Consider the following 15,364-nt stretch of genomic DNA (forward strand, 5'->3'; position numbering starts at 1 on the left):
ATCACCGGGTGCTCTGTGGATTGTTCTGGGGTCTGGGAAGCAACGTAAGCGGTGTCGGGAAATGAAGCAAAAACAACTCTTGAGGCTACGTGATAACACTCACAACTACAAGCAGAGTTGGGCCCGTATCTCACCAAGCCCAGATCCTTTACCTATGACACGGGTAATGCCAGTAAAGAAGAGTCATTAATTCATTCATTCATCCATAATGTTACTTTGTGAGTGGAGGCCAGAGCGATTAGGTCAATTGTAGTCAGCAAATAAAAGAAAAAAACTCTTTGGGAGTGGTGCTTAACTTTGGCGACACCCTCTGGACATAGATAAGACTGCCAGTCATTGTTTGACGATGCGGCTATTGTTCACTTGTGCGTCTTTCAGCTTTGTCTCGTGGGTACGATTAGATCTGTTAGCGGGCCTGATTTAGACCAGGTCTGTAGTTTGACCATCCTCGCTATAGCCCTTAATGTCATGATTACCCAAATGGAGCCACCTGGGGTAATCATGTGGCGCGCTGGAATGTGCTTCCTGATTGGTTAATGCTCCCTTTTTAAACGCGTTACGCGGAGAACTCTTTGTCGGAGGATTACTCCTGTACCCCGTAAGACTCTCCTGATTACCTGTGCATTCTTGTTTACCTGATTCTGCCTGCCTGCCTCCGATCCGACCTGCTTCCGTCCCGCGCTACGATCTTCTCTTCAGTCCCGGTAAACTCGACCTGCTTCCGTCCACGCTACGATCTTCTCTCCAGTCCTGGTAAACTCGACCTACTTCCGTCCCACGCTACGATTGGCTACGTCTTCCGAAGTTGTCTTCACGACGTTGCTGCTGACGTTCGACGGTCGTCGTGTTTCCCGCTAACCCTTACTCTTCCCCAAATAAAGAATTGTACGAACGCTCTGGGGTCTCCTGCTCTGTTCTGGTCTTCCCTGACACTTAATAAATAAAAGTCTGAAAGGACTGCACAGACCACCATTTTAACATCCCCTCACCCAAAACCTAAACAAGGGGAAGGATAAACTTAACAACCTCAGCATTAGGAAAGTTAAGTAATCCCCCTTTCAGGATGACCAGGCTGCAGTCAATGTTTCAAGGGCATCAACAGTCAATCCACAGTCATCATCAACATTAATTATGGGGTAATAAGAAAATGTCCTTTTGACAGCTTTCTGCCCCAAAATTTTGAGAAATGCAGCAGGTTCTGGATGAAAATTCAGAGTGGGTGAAAATTAAGAGAAGTAAAGTCACGAACCAAAGACCTTGATTATTGAAAAATTAACAACAACTGATATGTAATGTTTAAGCTTTTCACATGGAAACAAACTTTAGTTCTGCTGAAACATGGAATTTGTAAGACCCAAAGCTTAATATTACAAAAACATGAGAAATTGAATTTGAAATGAAAGACACAGTGGTATTCATTTCTTATTAAAAAATAAAGTAGTATGGCTCTCCTTTCCTTTTTTAAACAAATCTTTTTCAAAGCCGACAACAACAGAACCAAAAATAGTCATGACATTTGATAAGAATCCAACATTTAAACTAATGACAAACCATGCCTTGCAGTACAAAAGTGGTCTAATTCTATTCTATTCTATTCTATTCTATTCTATTCTATTCTATTCTATTCTATTCTATTCTATTCCATTCTATTCTATTCTATTCTATTCTATTCTATTCTATTCTATTCTATTCTATTCCATTCTATTCTATTCTATTCTATCCAGGCTCAGCCTTCTCCCCCAAGGACAAGTAAACAAGAGTATGAGGTCAACGTCACCATAGAGTATGTGTTTGTTTTGAGCCTAGATTAAAAGACATCTTCTTTGGTTGCAGAATGTATGTCTGAGGTCAGAGCATTCCGCAGCAAGGGGGCTGGATGGAGAATGCTCTTGAACTTGCAGACTTCTTCTTGGCTCTTTGAGTCACTAGTAGACCAGCATTTTCCGAGCGGAACAGAATGATAAGAGGATGCCAGTTCATACAAACTTCTGTATGTTAGCAACATAACCTTAATAATCACATCTTGAACTGACACAGAGCCCAGTGCAGGTTAGCCAAAATTGGAGGAATGTGATCAAACGTTTTTGTCCTAGTCAAAACCCTCGCTGCAGCATTTTGGACAAGCTGCAAACCTTTGATAATTTTATTTTAATGACAATATATCTAACCTGTTTAAACCCAACTGTGACTGACATATCGAAGCCTGTAAGCTTGAATTGCACTTGAACACACCTTCTTAATTGACGTCAACACAATGGATCGGATCTTAAAGGAAATTTCACTAATCTCTAAAGCAAACCTAAAAGTCATATCAAGTAACCTGCAAATCCAAGCTTGGTGAGCCTTTCCAAAGAAAATTTTTGGTTGATTCATCACCGGTTAATTTCCAGAATGATGACCGGAACTTGGGTGAGGATGGCAATAAATCGGCATTTCATTGGAAACCAGCTGACTTCACATGTTGGCTTGCAAAGAAAAAACAGCTGGTTGCATAGTAAAATTGGTAAGAAAAAACATACTGTCGAAATGATGGTCTTGATATCTTTCGTTAAAATAGTTGTAGAGTTGATTTTCTCTGAGTTTACCATTAGCATTGCTGCATTCAGGGTACTTTAGTAACATGCCGTGGCGTTTTGCACATTAACCATTTACTGCTGCAGATAAAAATAACCCAAATACCTGTGTGACATAGTAGCAGTGCTTACACGAAAGGTTTTCTCATATGGCTCTACCTGTTCAGCTCATTATTAAATGTTCTTCTTTCATGAAAAGACTTAAAAGAGATTTGCTATGAGATATGAGATATGAGCTATGAGATATGAGATATGCTATATTAACACGATTTATCTCAAAGATACGCTTAAGCAACGCCAACCTTGTTCTGGAAAGTCTATGTAATTTTAGACCTGTATAAAACCTACCGTTTCTTTCTAAACTACTTGAAAAGGTTATCGCGCAACAGCTGAATGACTGAATGAAATCTTTTTGAGTTATTTATCCTTTTTTAAACACTTAGAAAAGTTAAAACTTTAAGTAGAGGGCACAAATGCAAATATTTAATGTTGTTTTTTAGAAGAAGAACCTGTTCTTTCAGCTCAGCTCACTAAAAAGAGCCGATTCTTTCGGCTCCCAAACGGTTTTTCAGATATTTTTGTTTTTATTGATATATTACCAAAAATAATGAAACATAACAGACCAAATAAATTATTTTGATGCATTATGTTACTATGTCCTAATAGCCTTTAATGTTTAAACATAGAGTTTTTTTTAGACTCTTTATACAAAACAACCACAGAGATATCAGAATCACAACCACCTTCAAAAAAATGAGAGCGGGAGAGAGAGGGGTATGAATGACAGGTAGAGAGATGGCGAGAGAGAAAGAGGTAGAAAAAGAGAAGGGGAAGCGAGAGGGGAGAGGTGAAGCAAGTACAAGCCAGGGAGAACAAGAGCGAAATAACAGAGAGAGGGAAAGAAAAAGAGAAAGAGAGGAGAGAAAACAAGAGAGAGGGAATGGGAGAGAATAAGAGAGGAGGAGGGAGGTAACGGGGTAAAGGAAGAGAAAAAAAAGAGAGAGAGAGAGAGACAGAGAGAAAGAGAGAGAGAGAGAAAGAGAGAGAGAGAGAGAGAGAGAGAGAGAGAGAGAGAGAGAGAGAGAAAAAGCAAGAGAGAGAAAAAGAGAAAGAGAATGAGTTAAGACAAATAGAGAGGGGAAGAGAGAGGAATAGAGAGGGTGAAAGAGAGAAGGAGAGAGGGAGAAAGAGAGACAGAGAGCCTTTTGAAGGGTTCTGGCTACCCTTTGACGGGGATCCGGCTCTTTTGGTTTATTTTATTCGCAAATCACACGTCACCATGAATCACTGTTCAATTTATTTTCCTTTTTTGTCGGGCAAATGGCGTTCCAAGCGTACTTCGGTTGCTGAAAATTGTTGTGCAGATAAAGAGAAAGGCTTAATGGCTTTTTTGTTTAGGCATTTGCCAAGAAAATACTTAAAGAGTAATTATTCTTTTGCGGTATTCCCATATTTTAAAACGTGCAAAATGTATGGAAACAGTCAATGTTTTTTGCGTAAATTATTTTCCAAAACAATGCATTTTGAAGACAGCCTGTCTTGTCTTTGACTTCTTGAGCTGTGAAGTCATCTGCCTCACATGTGGTGTTACCAGGATTCGCCATTTTGAAATTGTTGTGTTCCTTCAATGACGTCACAGCTCCACAAGAAACAAGACGGATGGGTTACCTTAGAGACAAAATTTTTTGATCTTTCCGGCGGGTGGAATATCATGCAACGTATTTGCATAATTGTGGGGAGGAATAACTTTTAACATGACATATTTTTCCCGATCAGGCATGTCATTTAGGACCGTTTTCAGTCCAGCTCCAGTTCTGACAGCTGCTCCAGCCCGCAGCATGATGGACGAACCGGTCAACGTAAAAGCAAGCTTGCTGTCCCCGCACCATCCAGTTACTTTGTGTGCAAAAATGAAGAGTGAGGATGGTAATATGTGGGAAGCGTTTGGCCATTACAACGCAAGGGAAGACGGCACTGTCGACTGTGAGTCACGCCGAATGTGCATTGTTAATTAACTGTACATTGCATTCGTTTGCACTGGTTTCTATTATGATCTTTTTACGAATCCCATTACAGTAATACCTCGTTTTTCACAGGGGTTGCGTTAAAAAAATGTCACGCGCCAGACAAAACCCGCAAAGTAGAAGCCTTTATTTATTGATTTATGTATTTATTCATGTATTTATTTGTTCATTGATATATCTATTTATTTCTTAAATACTCTATTATGCAGAGTGTTTCAAAAACATTGGTATTCTTTGTGTCATAATTGCCGATTCAGAGCACCTGCGACTGCTTGCTTGGCGCCAACTGCCCGGAACGCTGATTGGCTGATGTACTCCTTCCACGAGGTCGATGTCAGATCGTTATGCGAACCGTTGCCCCCAGCTCAGTAAGCTCTTACATCAGATTCTGTTCCTGCCCTGCTTTTCTCTGCATAATCCGCGTTGCCAACCTGTTTCCGGACCTGACTCTGCCCCGTTCTGCCTGCCTGTTATCCGATCTATTTTGCCCCGTTACCTGCCTGCCTCCTGTTGCCGACCTTGTTTCAGAAATGGACACCGCCCATGCTCTCCAGTCCCGCCTGTTTTCAACCCTCCTCGCTAGACACGGAAGTGCCCATTCCGCTTCTCCTGCTCCTCTTGTCCGAAAACCATCGGATCGTGGAAGCAAGCCCTGCTCTCCCTCTTTGTTAATAAAAACTGAGAAAAAAGAGTGCCATTGGCTCCTGTGTCCGTTTCTGGTCTGTGACACTTTGAGATGTACGTATCACAGAAAGTATATATTTTGGGTACATTGAATTAAATGGTATTAATGTTGAAGATCATAAAATGTATTCTTCCAAATCTGAATGAGAAATTCAAAGGCTTGTGGATTATATGAACGATTTCACAAACGTTCAAAATGAGCACTGACTGAGACACTGCGTACGTGATGTTGGTAATACAGCTCCTGCCAATCACTTCAAAGCATATTTTGGGAAACTGTCTCTAATGGTTGTATAGAATACTTTCTGGAATTTTCTATGTTAGCAGGAGAAGGGGGGAATATACACCATTCCCTTCACGTTGTCAAGAGACCGGACCAGAACGGAGGCAGGAGGAAGGGAAGGGAGAACTCATTTACGTTGACGACCAGAACTTTTATTTAGCAAATTAAAAGTCGTCCAACTCTCAGGGACAAAACAAAACAAAAGCAGGCTTACAGGCAAACAGGAACTTAGACTAGGAATACTAACAAAACAAGCTTTTACTCAAAACGTGCAAACGCAGGTTTCCACCGACTCAAACAAAACAGGACAGAGCAAAACAGAACAGAAAATGTAAATGAACCATCACCCGCAATACCCACAACTCACCCTTAAGCAGCACACACGCAAATTAGCTGATCTACTACAGCCCGTGCCCAGGGGGGCGGGGCCAGCCGGTCGCCACGGCGACCATGCTGGACACGACGCACGTATTCCCATTCTTAAACAAATGTTTGAGCCTGGAAACGGGGTTTGATCTTTGGTTCCAATATATAATAGAACATTTGATAAATACATTTTTCTACTTTGCGGATTCTACGAGGAATTACTGTATCAATGTCATGATCATATTTTTACCATTATTGTTTAACAGCCGAATTTTAAAAAAGTGTAGTTTGCCCACACTCGAGAACACATTTGTCCATTATACTTGTAACATCTTTGTCTTTCCTTCTCTCTTGTACCTTCCGCAGTGAGCAGGGATCATTCGGTGGGTGGTTCATATTTGGGTTGCGAGCCCATGGGTCTCTTCTGGGCCATGCAAATCGCTGCTGTGGACAAGCGTGGAATAAGGCATGTAAACTAAATACATTGGTATCTCTTCATACGAGTTGAATTTGTTTCAGGGATGCTTTAATCGCTCATGCAAGTTTGCAAGGGAGAGTGACGGAAATCGCATACTTGTCAACCCATACATGTTCTCCGTACCTTACCTGGTTTAATTCAACAGATGAGTGAATGCAGTTTTGCACCTGAACCAACTCACTAAACTATACGAACTCAACACTGCCTATTAGTGGCAGGAGAGAGCATTTGGTTTGCATTCACTTAAAAATCATAGCTTTTTGTATAGTAAGGACCGAGACACAGAGACTTGCTTCTTTGGCCTGTAGGAATTGGGATGACGTGACTTGTTAGTGAGTGGATGCGGAGGGGTAGAAGACGGCGATTTAGTTAAATATCAATTTAAATATATACTGTAAATAATTTGACTATACAGATACAAAAATTACACAAAACGCGAGAGCCTTTGAGCAAAGGATGTTACGTTATTGCCACAAAGTTTGTTTTTCAACAAAAGTACAAAAGTAAAAAATGATGCAATGCGTATTGTACAAAGTGAAACTAAAAAATCTTGGAACAAAATAGTTTTCCCCCACTGATTTAGTTTCTAGTAACAGTATTATCAGATGCTGCTGACTGTCAATGTTGAAGTTCGGCTCATCTCTGAAAAGCAGGATGACGCTTTCCACCCTAAAAAAAAAAACAACGGCCACCAGATGATAAATGTGCTGTATCTGAGTCAGATAAGGAAGCATCTCCTACTACTGGTGACCATGGAGACCAGTACTACTTTCTGTTCCGTCTGTGGGCTCAAACCCCTACCAAAAAAAAAAAGATTCAGGAGAATGACTTGTACCGCAGGGCCGTACTTGCCCAAGACACACCACATGAAGTGGTGCCCCCTATGACTCCTGGATGTTAAGGCCTACCTGAACCTGAAGTTTGCATGCACAAACTCAAAGGAGCTGATGCAGGCAGTGAGCAGTCACGAACGTCAAGTAGACTCAAGTGGTCTCTAAAGGACCATTAGCCTCTGGGACTGCTCGTGTACTGGAATTTCTTTCACACTCGATTCCTCCACCAAAGTCTTCCATTTTGGACTATAAATACCATTGTTGCCATGGATTGGTAGAAAAGGATGTGATTGTTTCTTGCAAAGGTTTCTGAAGAAGAACGTCGAGACTCCTCTCACCGTGGACGTTTCCTTGCTGGATGGTCACGTTTCTCCGAGAGAGCGAGAAAGTGCTGAGCTGGCAGTTACGACTACCGAGCGCTGGTACACGGCACCGGGCGTTCAACGTATAGACATTCGCCAAAACGGAGTTGTGGGAACGCTATTCTTACCACCCGGTGAGCTAAATTCCTAAGTTTTTAGTAAGGGTGGTAGTACTCATCCATATATTGATATTGTCGATACTAAGTAAATATATATATATATATATATACATATATATATATATATATATATATATATATATATATATATATATATATATATATATATATATTTATAATGGACTGTCTCAGAAAATTAGAATATTGTGATAAAGTTCTTTATTTTCTGTAATGCAATTAAAAAAACAAAAATGTCATACATTCTGGATTCATTACACATCAACTGAACTATTTCAAGCATTTTATTATTTTAATATTGCTGAATTTGGCTTCCAGCTTAAGAAAACTCAAAAATCCTATCTCAAAATAGTAGAATATCATGAAAAAGTATACAAGTAGGCTATTCAACTAATCACCTGAATCATCAAAATAACTCGAAACACCTTTTCTTGAGCCTTAAAAACACTCAGCTTGGTTCAGTAAACTAAATCACAAGTATGGGGAAGACTGCTGATCTGACTGCTGTCCAGAGGACCATCATTGATACCCTCCATCAGGAGGGTAAGACACAAAAAGAAATTTCTCAAAGAGCTGGCTGTTCACAGAGTGCAGTTTCAAAGTATATCCGCAAAAAGTCTGTTGGAAGGGAAAAATATGGCCGGAAACGCGGCACAACCGAGATGACCGCAGCCTTAACAAAATTTTGAAGAAGAGCCGCTTCCAGAATTTGGGGGAGCTTCAAAGACAGTGGGCTGAAGCTGGAGTCCAGGCATCAAAAGCCACAGTTCACAGACGTGTCCGGGAAATGGGCTACAACTGCCGTATTCCCATGGTCAAGCCACTTCTGAACTCAAGACAACGGAAGAAGCGTCTGACTTGGGCTATGGAGAAGAAGCACTGGACAGTTGCAGAGTGGTCCAAAGTCCTCTTTTCAGACGAAAGCAAGTTTTGCATTTCATTTGGAAGTCAAGGCGCCAGAGTCTGGAGAAAGGCTGGAGAGGAGCAAAATCCAAGTTGCTTGAAATCCAGTGTGAAGTTCCCACAGTCAGCAATGGTTTGGGGAGCCATGTCAGCTGCTGGTGTTGGTCCACTGTGTTTCATCAAGTCCAGAGTAAATGCAACTGTGTACCAAGAGATTTTAGAGCACTACATGCTTCCATCTGCTGAAAAGCTCTATGGAGATGAGGATTTCATTTTCCAGCATGATCTGGCACCTGCCCACAGTGCCAAAACCACCAGTAACTGGTGCACTGACCATGGCATCACTGTCCTTGATTGGCCTGCTAATTCCCCTGACCTGAACCCCATCGAGAATTTGTGGGGTATAGTTAAGAAGAAGATGAAACACACCAGACCTACAAATGCAAATGAGCTGAAGGCCGCTATCGAAGCATCCTGGGCATCAATAACACCTCAGCAATGCCACAGGCTGATTGCCTCCATGCCACGCCGGATTGATGCAGTAATCCCTGCAAAAGGATTCCCAACCAAGTACTGAGTGCATCAATGGACATTTTCAAATGTTTGATTTAGTTTTGCTGTTATAAAATTATTTTTTGACTTGGTCTGAGGAAGTATTCTAATATTTTGAGATAGGATTTTTGAGTTTTTTTCAGCTGTAAGCCAAAATCAGCAATATTCAAATAATAAAAGGCTTGAAATAGTTTAATTGATGTGTAATGAATCCAGAATGTATGACATTTTTTCTGGGAACATACTTAAATTTTAGACTTATTTTGTAAGTGTCGTTTCTCAGATTTTTATTTCATTTGCTCAACAGGCCAGGGTACGTTCCCAGCCACGTTGGAAATATGGGGAATGAACAGAGGACTAAAGGAGCAGCGTGCAGCCTCACTTGCTTCCAGGGGCATTGCAAGCTTTAGTGTGGTCTACAGGGACCACAAAGATCTGACCCTGAAACGTGATGTGAGCGCTTTGGGTCCATACATGAAGGCAAGATGACCTCCTTGGAACATACTGATCAATGTATATATTTGGCAGTTAGAGGTCAATGAATAAGAATACATTTTTTTGGTCGTGGCAAAGTTTGCACCAGTCCATTCCTTGATGTTGTCAGCCCAGTTCTTTTTCGGTCTTCCTTTCCTCCTGCCATCTTGGACTGTGCCCTAGAGAATTATCTTGGCCAGTCCTGATGGTCCACTGAAGTTTCCACCTGCACACAGTTGACAACAGTTCTTCGTAGGGTGCAATGAGCCCTCCGATGGTGTTGCGCACCGTTTCATTTGTCAAATGGGCTGATGCCTCGAAGTTACCCGTAGCATCTCTTTTCCAATGCCTGGATTTTCTTTTCCAGCTCTGCTGTATGAGTTCATTTTTCAAACGCGCACAGGAAGGTGGAAGTAACCAGTGTGTGCATGAGTCTAATCTTTGATTTCACAGCTATGTTCTTGTCTCCGCAAATGGGCTTAAGACTAGGGAGTGCGAATATGATTTTGAGCTATCCTGGCCATGATTTCCGGTTCTGACCCCACTTTTGATATGACAGCTGCAAAATGTTTAAGTTTGGCGGTTGGAAATATGTATTTGTTTCTCAGGAACCGTCCTCTTATGGTTCATATTCTATCTCCCAGATAGGACGCACTGTTATAAATATGGTGCAATGACATCTGTTACCTGCAGGGTTCAGTCCTTGGCCCCCTTCTTTTCAGCATTTAGATGCTTCCATTAGGTGATATTATTCGCAAGTATAATATCAGTTTTCATTCCTACGCAGATGACACTCAACTATACCTTCCGATGTGCGAATCTACCATACTAAGTAGTGGAAATTTGGAAGCCTGTTTCACTGTGATAAAAGAGTGGATGTCACTCAACTTCTTGCGCCTTAACTCTGAAAAGACCGAAATGTTAGTTATTAGTCCATCTAATTCTAAATAATATGATTTGTTCTAAAACTGCTCTGAACATTAACAAATGTAAGATAACCCAGAGTGACTCCGTTAAAAATGTAGGTGTCATATTTGACCCTGATCTGTCCTTTCAAACACATGTGAAGAATATTACTAGAACAGCCCTTTGAGACTCATTTTGATTAAGGGCTAGACTTGGCGATTGACCAGATCACCGATTTTCTGTTCTTCTTCTCCCAATCTAGAAATATTATCAGCAAAAGTGGGCTTAGGGGCGTTGTGTCCCCTAATGCTGACTGCACTTTAATGTTGGTCCAAGGCTTCCGTCATGATCCTCTTCAGGAAGATGTTGGATAAAGTTGGAGAGAGAATGAAGCCTTGTCTCATACCGACTGTAGTTTGAAAGCACTCTCCAATGGTACCATCAGTACTGCACTGTTGGCATTGGAATACGGCTGTTCAACAGTCTGAATTAGATCCTGGCCCATAGTGGACTTAGTGAAGAGTACATTGTCAGTATGAATTAAAATCCACCAATTTGTCCTAACATAGTCCATCGACCTTTTCATCCATCCATCCGTATGTCCATTCACCCATCCATCCAGCCAACCATCCATCTATTTATCAGTCGGGCTGTCCATCTATCCATACATCCAACACCTGACCGTCAATCTATTCGTTCATACTTTGTATTTTCATCTCCATTTCAGAAAGCATACAACCTCCTCAGGGATCATCCTCAGATCCATGGCGACAGGATTGGTATCATCGGTTTCTCTTTTGGAGTCTACCTAGCCCTCCAACTGGCCTTTCAGTCTGATGTAAATGTATGTCAGAAAAATATGTACAGTAACAACATGATGCTATCTTGCCTTATGTGGCATGGTAGATGCTCCATCATCAGTACCTTAAAATTTAGTCTATACAGCGCACCTGATTATAAGTCGCACACTTGACACTTTTAAAGGACAAAACATTTTGTACAAACATAAGCCGCACCTGGCTATAAGCCGCATGTCTCCACATTTAAACACAAGTATTTCGTAAAGAAAAACGGAATATCAGAGTTTTAATCATTTGCGGTACCCTAACGAACCCCAAGTTCTGACTGCCTGCCGGTGGGCAGCCGGACTTTTAATAAAACAATTATCCTACGATGTCACCAGTCACTGAAATATGCCATATATCATTGGAAGGCTGAAACTCTTGGGATTCAAGATCTGATGACCATTTCAAAATATACTCATCAAAGAAACATTGCAATATAGTTTAAAACAAGATACCCAAAAACTATAAAGCCGGCGTAACTCACCAATCCCCCATGGCCTTCTTCAATTTCGTTGAATGTATGCAAAAATGGCTTAGTTACATCAAGGACAATGCAAAGAATTCAGCCATGTAAACTACTTAATATAAAACACACGTTAATGCAAACGGATAAATAGAAATCCTCCTTGAAATTTCTTCTTCGTTGGACGTTGTCAACTGTTTTTTTGTGTATTATACCAAAACTGCAGCCATCCTGTTTGGTTTGCATCAATGGCCCAGTTGGATGCAACAAGGAGCTTGCAGACCTATTTTCCGTGGCCAATACATTGGAAAGGTATTCGAAAATTATTGTTGGGTGTTTAGTTGGCTGAATATTGGACTGTTTTTTATTTATTTTTTTTTCTAAGTATCCGCCCTCTCTTGTTTGACCCTTTAGGGAAAATACACTTTGGCTTCGCAATGAGGCAGGCCATTATAGTTTAAAGAGGATATCTTTGCCCAAAGTCTTCTCCCCTGAAATGCAATTGAAGGTGACATGAAGACCATATTGGTGAGTATCAAAGACTAGAACGGAAAAAGATGTGTAACATCTTTGCAGTTTGAGAACCTGGCTTGTCCGTTGATGTACATCTGTGGGGAAGATGACCAATGTTTTCACAGCATGGAGAACCTAAACATGGTACGAACATATAAGCTTTGCTGTTTAGTTTGCTCCAATAATTAATGCAGCCCAGTTTCTGTGCTGTCCAGGTTGAAGATGAACTCAAAACCGCTGGAAAATCTCACCTGCTCACCCGTTTGTCATACCCGGGCACTGGTCACATTATCGATCAACCTTACATACCCTATCTGAGTGTGTATGTGTGGAAAGCCAAATCAAAAAATGGTAAGATCTGGTTAAATTATCTGAATCTCTCAAATCGAACCCTCGTGTGCAATGTCACAAATGTCTGTAAACGGTTCACAGTGCCTAGCTAATTTATTACCCCCCCCCCCCCCCCCAAAAAAAAAAAAAAACCTTTTGTCATATTGCCACTTTTCAGCCTTTGAATTCAATGATAAAAAACTGAAAATACTTTCTAAGAATCACCAATTAGTGAGACGCAATTATGAGTTGAACCAAATTTTCAATATTTTACATCGTACTTACGTCAATCAAACTGAAAAGTGTATATTGCAAAAATATCTCTTCCCAACCATCTGACTTCGGGTGTTTCCTGATGACTCCTGAATGTTACAATGATGACCTAAAAGGACTAACAATGACAGAGTGCAACGGTAAGACATTAAGTCTCTGTTTTAATGCACCTGCTCTGTGATGGGCTCAGAGGAGAACAGACAGCATTATAAAAACCAAAGACCACACTAGAAAGGCCCGGGAAAATGTTGTGGAAAAGTTCAAAGCAGGAATGGGATAAAATAAGTTGTTGCAACATTCACATATCTCCCGAAGCACTGTGCGGACAATAATATCAAAATGAAAAGAGCATAAAACATACCAATTCCTGGCTGTCCCCCTAAACTTTCAGCCCATAAAGAGAAAACTAATCTCAGAAGCGACCATGGGACCCATGATCACATGGGATGACCAGCAGGCATAGACAGCTGATGTGGGCCAATCTGTGCTAAGACAACTATTAGTCATACGCTAAATGATTCTGCCCGTTATGGAAGGGTGGCAAGAAAAAAATTATTTTTAAAGAATACTGCTAAAGCCTTGTTTGGTGTTTGCAAGAAACCACATGGGAGACACAAATAAAGAATAAGGTGCTCTGGTCAGATGAGACAAAAATTGATTTTTTTGTGCCTGAATGCAGAGCATTTTGTAGTATTTCCATGGTAGTATCTTTTTCAAATTTCTTAGTATTTCTGTAATATTACTGTAGTTGTCTTTTTGGAGTATTTTTGTAGTAAATAATTATGCAGTAGTATTTTGTAACATAGTAAACTGTCGTAGTATTTTTGTAGTAATTCTATATTGATTGATTTGTCGAAAATACTTTGAGCTTTTTGTCCATAAGTTTGAAGCCTGAAATCTGGCAATATATATCAAAATGTTTTTTGGGGGGGAGGTGTTGGTGTAGGGGTCAATATTTTCGCAAGGCACTGCAGACTGAATCTTGTCGTTTTGTGTTAACTCTTTAGTGTTCATAACTTCCGGCGGTCACCTTGCCGCCCACGCTGCTGCCCAGGAAGATTCTTGGAGGAAAATCGTAAAATTTTTGAACACAAATCTAAGCATGTGACTGATATTTTGCATTTGACCTTGACATAAACGTTGAAGATTCACCTCAAGGGGGAGCTGTTCTAACTAATGAACCATTCTTTCACACTGTGATGAAAAATGAAGGGGAAAAAAATAATCAAATCATTTATTGAATGACATTTTCTATCGTTTCTAAACATTTTTGTGCCAACTCTTTTGCTTCAATTGTTACTGACTGTGGGATTTTGTTATTTCGTGAGAGATTATAATCACAATAAACATATCAATCCAATGCACTGTTTTTTTTTCTTTTTCAACCAGAATTTATGACGGATTTTTCACTTGACATTATTTAACGCAGTTGGTTATCAATATTGCAGCTGGTTAGTGCATATATTGCATTTTAAAGGGTCAGTGTGTATTATTAGAGCACTAGCTGTTGCTATAATGTGTAGTGCAGGGCTGGGATGTATATATATATATATATATATATATATATATATATATATATATATATATATATATATATATATATATATATATATATATATATATATATATATATATATATATATATATATATATATATATATATATATATATATATATATATATATATATATATATATATATAGATATATATATATATATATATATATATATATATATATATATAGATATATAGATATATATATATATATATATATATATATATATATATATATATATATATATATATATATATATATATATATATATATATATATATATATATATATATATAAAACCTTGTGTAACCGAGGTGTATCTGTCCCACCAAAGGTCCACATTCACCATGGACTGGATGATGAGGTTTTTATTACAGTTTCTGCAGAAATGAGTCACAACATTAGCTTTTCCGCTGGCTTTGATCTCTTTGATCCCTACAAGGGGAATTGACATTTTATTAAAACAGAAACAAAACGAAAATAAATCTTAACAGCTTGAAAACATCAATCACATTACTGTGCATGTTGAGAGATTTGTCAGCTGTGGTTATAATGTTTAAAATGAACTTCTTTTGTGGAGCACAAAAGATGTGTCTTACCGTTAGTAGCTGTTGGAGTTATATACATATATTTATCCTACAGTTGACACAAATATGTAATAAGTGTTCTCAACCCTTTTTGTATAGTTTTCAGCCTAAGCTCTTCTTCAAGGCCATGAGTTGTTTTTTGTTTCTGTCTGTTTCACATCCGAGTGGGTGCACCCTGACCTGTGTATGCCATAACCCAAGTTGTTTTTCTCTGAGGAACCT

At 39.7% G+C, this 15,364-nt stretch overlaps 1 protein-coding gene across 1 annotated transcript; it reads left to right on the forward strand.

The window, feature by feature from the left end:
• The first annotated feature begins 2,394 nt into the window (after positions 1-2,394).
• On the forward strand, positions 2,395-14,107 carry LOC148364459 (bile acid-CoA:amino acid N-acyltransferase-like). Its single transcript, XM_088337354.1, has 11 exons — positions 2,395-2,503; positions 4,350-4,556; positions 6,297-6,396; positions 7,547-7,737; positions 9,503-9,675; positions 11,303-11,419; positions 12,110-12,195; positions 12,298-12,391; positions 12,460-12,540; positions 12,612-12,747; positions 14,007-14,107. Exons 1-11 carry the CDS (start codon positions 2,395-2,397, stop codon positions 14,105-14,107), a joined length of 1,395 nt encoding a protein of 464 aa, XP_088193480.1.
• Positions 14,108-15,364: the final 1,257 nt, after the last annotated feature.

Source organism: Urocampus carinirostris, chromosome 6 (genome assembly GCF_059441175.1).
Source record: "Urocampus carinirostris isolate Australia breed hairy pipefish chromosome 6, RoL_Ucar_1.0, whole genome shotgun sequence".
Taxonomy (NCBI): domain Eukaryota; kingdom Metazoa; phylum Chordata; class Actinopteri; order Syngnathiformes; family Syngnathidae; genus Urocampus; species Urocampus carinirostris.

Bases quoted from the DNA above. Each gene is read 5' to 3' on its own strand.
- LOC148364459 (XM_088337354.1), top strand. From the start codon at position 2,395: ATGACCGGAACTTGGGTGAGGATGGCAATAAATCGGCATTTCATTGGA. The intron at 6,397-7,546 runs GCATGTAAACTA...TTTCTTGCAAAG, and splicing joins GTGGACAAGCGTGGAATAAG to GTTTCTGAAGAAGAACGTCG. The intron at 12,541-12,611 runs GTACGAACATAT...TGTGCTGTCCAG, and splicing joins GCATGGAGAACCTAAACATG to GTTGAAGATGAACTCAAAAC.